The sequence below is a fragment of the Plasmodium gaboni genome, chromosome 3 (assembly GCF_001602025.1).
Source record: "Plasmodium gaboni strain SY75 chromosome 3, whole genome shotgun sequence".
Taxonomy (NCBI): Eukaryota; Apicomplexa; class Aconoidasida; order Haemosporida; family Plasmodiidae; genus Plasmodium; species Plasmodium gaboni.
Window position 1 is genome coordinate 651,054 of NC_031483.1, and position 5,655 is coordinate 656,708.

The window sequence follows — 5,655 nt, forward strand, 5'->3', positions numbered from 1 at the left end:
ATGGGTTACGATCAAGAAGGGTTAACAAAATTATATAAAAGTTTGTATATTAAGGAGAAAGGAGGATATGGCAAAAATGATAAGAAAGCAAAAAGATTGTCATTAAGAACTCAGGTTTCTTCACACAATGCTTATGATTTAAGATGTAATTCTGTTGATACTACTATGAATGATTATGAATTCGAAGTTTTTACAACATTAAATGATAAAGTAAGATTACCATCAGAACTAAAAAAGATAAATAATAAAGATATGAACATACCCACTGAGTTAACACATGAACATAACAAATTTTATGCAACCATAACTTTGAAGTGTAAAGACTGTTCGGAGGAGTTTACACGTGATTTTGAATTTTAAACAGATAAGATAAAAAAAAAATAAATAAAATAATTAAATATGTTTACACTATAGGTTTAAATATATATGAGACATTATTTTAGTATCTAAATGATTTATTTTTAAAATAATTAATTAATTTTTACTTTTTTTTTTTTTTCTCCATATTTATATGTAATGAATTATTATATATATATATATATATATATACATATATTTTGTTTATTCTACATTGATAATTTTATTTAGTTTTTTTAATTTATTTTTTAAGGTATTAGTTCATATATGTGAGAATTTAAATGAATAAACCTTTTTTTTTCCTTTTTTTGTTTTTCTAATTAAATGCTAATAATATAATACATAAATTATTATTCAAATAGAAATGTAGCAAAAAATAGATATACATATGTATATATACATATATTTTGTTTATTCTACATTGATAATTTTATTTAGTTTTTTTAATTTATTTTTTAAGGTATTAGTTCATATATGTGCGAATTTAAATGAATAAACCTTTTTTTTTCCTTTTTTTGTTTTTGTAATTAAAATTCTAATAATATAACACATAAATTATTATTCACATAGAAATGTAGCAAAAAATAGATATACATATGTATATATATATATATATATATATTCTCATATTGGTTTGATATGCGTGCACCTTAGTTTTATATCTTTTTTTTTTTGAATATTCCTGTTATGGAATCTTCAAACTATTCGCATGTGCAATTTTTTGTAATTCATTCAGTAGGCATATTATTATTTTCCTTATACTTTTTTTTTATAATAATTATATTATATATAATTTGTAGGTGGGTATTAAGGAAATATATTTTTAATAGAAAATCTACAAGAGTTCCTTTTTGTTTTCTCCTTTTTTTAATCCCTTCTAAGGATATTTATATTAATTTAAAATTTATTGATTCAAATATAATGATACTTATTTTATATTTCTCAATGTTGTTTAATCTGAAAATTTATTTTATGACTTTATTTAAGAGATATGTTTTATTTAGTGTATAATATTATTGGATTTAATTTATATATGTGTGTATATATTATAATTTTTTATATATATATTACAGTATGGTGATATTTCTTCATCATGACATAAAATTATAGATTCATATATAAAAAAAAAAAAAAAAAAACAATAATATATATATATATATATATATATATATATATATATATATATATGGAAGTATTATTTTATTTATTTATTTATTATTAATTATTTTTTTTCTCTTTTAATATGTTAAAAACGATTGTGTTATTATCTTTTTATTCTCTATATACCGTATTCCAAAAATCAACCAATTGTCTAACTAAATATTCTTCCTTTCGAAAAAAAGGAAAGGAATGTTATATATTAATCTCTTCTAATTATATATTAAAAAATAAAAGTAAAAAATTTTCAAGAGATACATGCAACATCCTAAAAAAATTCGAACGGAATAATTCGAGTGATGAAAATTTTATAAAAACATATTCCGTAGAAAATGAAAATGATTATATGGAAAATATATTTACCCACGATGAACAAAAAAAGATAAAAAAAAAAAAAAAAATTTTAATAGCTAACTGGAAATGCTATTTATCAAAAGAGGAAGCATATAAATTAATAGATACATTGACAAGAATTAAATATTCTAATTATATCGACGTAATACTATCTCTTAATTTATTATATATACCATATCTTTTACGAAAGATACAAGAAAATAATTCTAAGATATATGCATGTTCTCAAGATGTAAGTTTAGTTAATGATTTCGGACCATTTACAGGAGAAACAACTGCAAAATTAATTTATGACTTTAGTATTAAATATACTTTAATAGGACATAGTGAAAGAAGACAAGGTTTTTATAAGAATGGAGAAACCATTGAACAGATAGTCTTGAAAGTATATAATGCTATTAATTCTAAATTAAAAGTTATACTATGTATTGGTGATGACTATAAAAATTCGGATAATTCTACATCTTCATACAAAATGAAGGAGCTCTTACGAGTAAATATAAATATTAGACATATATATTATATTATATTTTTACATTTTTTTTTATATTTCATATGTTATAAAATTTTTCATATTTTGTTTTACCCAGCTTATCAAAACTAAAATTTCAAAGGATGATATGAAAAATATAATCATAGCCTTTGAGCCAAGGTTTGCTATAGGTACAGGAAAACCAGTATCCTATGATGTTTTAAATAAATATTATTATGGTAAAAAAAGAAGAAAATTATGTATTTTTTGAACTTATAAAATTATTTTCATATGATGGAATGATATCAACTGTTCGTATGTGCTATGTTAACATATTAGGACGATAAATAAATAAATATATATATATATATATATATATATATATATGTATTATTATTTTTTTTTTTTTTTTTGCTAAGAATTAAAAAGGGATATAGCAAAAGAAATCGACAAGTCAACAAGTGAAGAAATGATGATAGTTTACGGAGGATCTATAACCAAGTCTAATATGAAAGTAACAATACATATATATGTTTTATTATTATAACACACATATATATATATGTTATTATTTTTTAATTCTCAGATTTATGTAGATAATACTAATGTGGATGGCTTCTTAATTGGAAAGGCTTCATTAAATGAAGATTTTATCGATATTATAAGATATGTAGATCATTAACATATTCCCTGTGTATAAGATTTTTTTTTTAATTTTTAATTTTTGTTAATGTTTTTAAAAGAATCTTAATTTTATTTAAAAATATTAATAAAAGGTTATTATATTTTTATAATTTTATAGTTTTATAATTTTTTTGTGATTCTTTTTTTTTTTTTTAATTTTATTTCGTGACTTTCAAAAAAATATATATATTATATATATTCAACTTGAAAAAAAAAAAAAAACAAAAGATATATATAATACAATGTTGCATAGTAATACAATCCTATGAAATTTATGAATAGCATATTAATTGATAATATAAAATAATAATTATTATTTTTTTTGGATATAAAAATATTAAAAAAAATATATTAATTAAGTAAATTATATTAAAAAAAAAATTAATTGATACAAAAGTTGGACATAAAAAGGGAATGATCAAATATTAAAAAATTAAGAAATATATAAAATATATATATATAATATATATATATATATATATTTGTGTTTGGTTTAACAAAAGAATTACATTTTAATAATTTTAATTTTTTTCATTTTTCTTAAACTTTTTTTTTGTTTTTTTTCTTCATATTTTCTTTGTTGTTCAGCAGACATTTTCTCAACTTTTTCTTTTTCTTCTTGAATTTTTTTTGCTTTTTTTTTTTCTTGCAATTCCCTCAATTCTTGTTTTCTTTTGATATCATCTTTTTCAATGATATATCTTAATTTTTTTACATTATCTCTAACTTTTTCTGGTAGTTCGATGGAAGAGCAAGCATCTATCATATAGATAGAAAAATTAATTAATTTTTTTAATTCTTCAACATCTTTTGGAATAATTAAATTTAGATAGCAATATTTTTGTTTTTCTGTTTTAACAATATCCTCTTTTTTTTTATTATTTTCATCAATATTTTTATTATTGTCATCATTTTTTTTATTATTATCATCATTTTTTTTTTTATTATGATCATAAGATTTTTCATCATATTCATGAAGAGGTATATCTGTAATACACATATAATTAATATATTTATCATAGGTATTAAAAAAGTTAAGAATTTTTCCGCTAAGGACTAAATCTGTAACTTCTGATGAGTCTCCTTTAATTTCATACATTTCCTTTAATTCTTTTTTTTTAATTAGTTTAGTGTACTTATATAAGTTTGGGAATTTTCTTTCAATTTGTTTTTTTTGACTTTTTTTATAAACACATAAAACATTTTTATCCAGTCTTTCAAAATTTATAACAATAAGCATAGTATCATTTTCATTAATAAAATAATTAAATATATAATATCTCCATAAACATTGTCTTCTTTTCAAATATAAATTGACAAAATAATAATTACAATTTTTTCTACCAGTACAATAAAATTCATAATTGTCATAAGATTTTTCTAAAAGAAAAGATTTATCATTTCCTACCTTTGCAAAATTTTCTATAAAAATTTCTTTACATGATCTAAGCCAATAAAGAGCAATCATTTTATTCGTCTTTCTTCCTATTATTCCATTAAGTATAACAATAATTAAAATAACAAAAAAAACACAAATCTTTATATAAAATAATTTCTCATTTTCTCCCATCCAAGAATACACATTATCGTTAAACCCTAAGTTATAGTTATTTCCACCTGAGTCTAAAAATAATTGTCAAACAAAATAAATATTATAAAAATCCAAAATACTGTTGTAAATATAAAAAATGTTATGTAATTATAAAATAGTAATATGTATACTATGCATCCTTATTATTATTTTTTATTTTTACTTACCATCACCACTCTTCGCTTTATTTAAGAAATCATTGTTGTAATTTAAATCATTAGAATCGTCCACAATTATTATATCGTCTATATTATCTGAAAGGGAGAATATATATATATATATATATATATATATTTATATTTATATATATTATACCATGGTCATAATATAATAACTTAAAAATATTACAAACATTTTCAACACAGCATTTTAACATATTTCAATTGACCATAATATATATATATATATATATATAATATGTACATTATATTTATTATTTTATCTTTTTATAGAGGTACCATTTTTCTTTGTATAGATCAAATGTAAAGAAAGATATATTATAAAAAAGAATATGACTGATATAAATTTTTGCATTTGTAATTTTAAAATAATTATTAACAAAATATATTTATAATATTTATGTATACATATATATAAAACAAATAATGTTATTAATATTATGATATTTATCTTCAAACTTATTTTTAAAATTATCTATTCTTTCATTTTTTTTTTAATATAGATTGAGCATTTTTACTCTCAAGGATATTATTAAAATGAATATTATATATATATATATTTTTTATTTATGTTGTATTTTATATAATCCTTAATCTTAAATATTTAATATAATTATTTATAAATTTTTTAAAAAGTTATATATTTATCTTTTTATTATTATACGAACAATTTTGGTTTGAAATCGACAATATATAATAATATTATAAATATATATATATACTAATATAAATAACATAAATGTTCATTTATTTTTTTATTTAGTCATTTTATACATTCATTTGGAAAAAGGAATTATATATAATTGTTTTATAATTTCTGTTTAATAATTAGAACAAGTGTAAAAGTTTTTTTTTTTTTT

General features: G+C 18.6%; 3 protein-coding genes across 3 annotated transcripts; 2 read left to right on the forward strand and 1 right to left on the reverse strand.

The window, feature by feature from the left end:
* PGSY75_0318700 (trophozoite stage antigen) lies at positions 1-360 on the forward strand (the record flags this gene model as incomplete). The annotated part of the gene is made up of 1 exon (XM_018784039.1): positions 1-360. The coding sequence occupies one exon, from the start codon at positions 1-3 to the stop codon at positions 358-360; it is 360 nt and encodes a 119-aa protein (XP_018643622.1).
* A 1,240-nt stretch (positions 361-1,600) lies between these two features.
* On the forward strand, positions 1,601-3,023 carry PGSY75_0318800 (putative triosephosphate isomerase; the record flags this gene model as incomplete). The annotated part of the gene is made up of 4 exons (XM_018784040.1): positions 1,601-2,362; positions 2,460-2,580; positions 2,761-2,855; positions 2,928-3,023. The coding sequence occupies 4 exons, from the start codon at positions 1,601-1,603 to the stop codon at positions 3,021-3,023; spliced, it is 1,074 nt and encodes a 357-aa protein (XP_018643623.1).
* Positions 3,024-3,530: 507 nt separating this feature from the next.
* On the reverse strand, positions 3,531-5,150 carry PGSY75_0318900 (conserved protein, unknown function; the record flags this gene model as incomplete). Its single annotated transcript, XM_018784041.1, has 3 exons — positions 3,531-4,648; positions 4,784-4,870; positions 5,075-5,150. The coding sequence occupies 3 exons, from the start codon at positions 5,148-5,150 to the stop codon at positions 3,531-3,533; spliced, it is 1,281 nt and encodes a 426-aa protein (XP_018643624.1).
* Between the last annotated feature and the right edge of the window lie 505 nt (positions 5,151-5,655).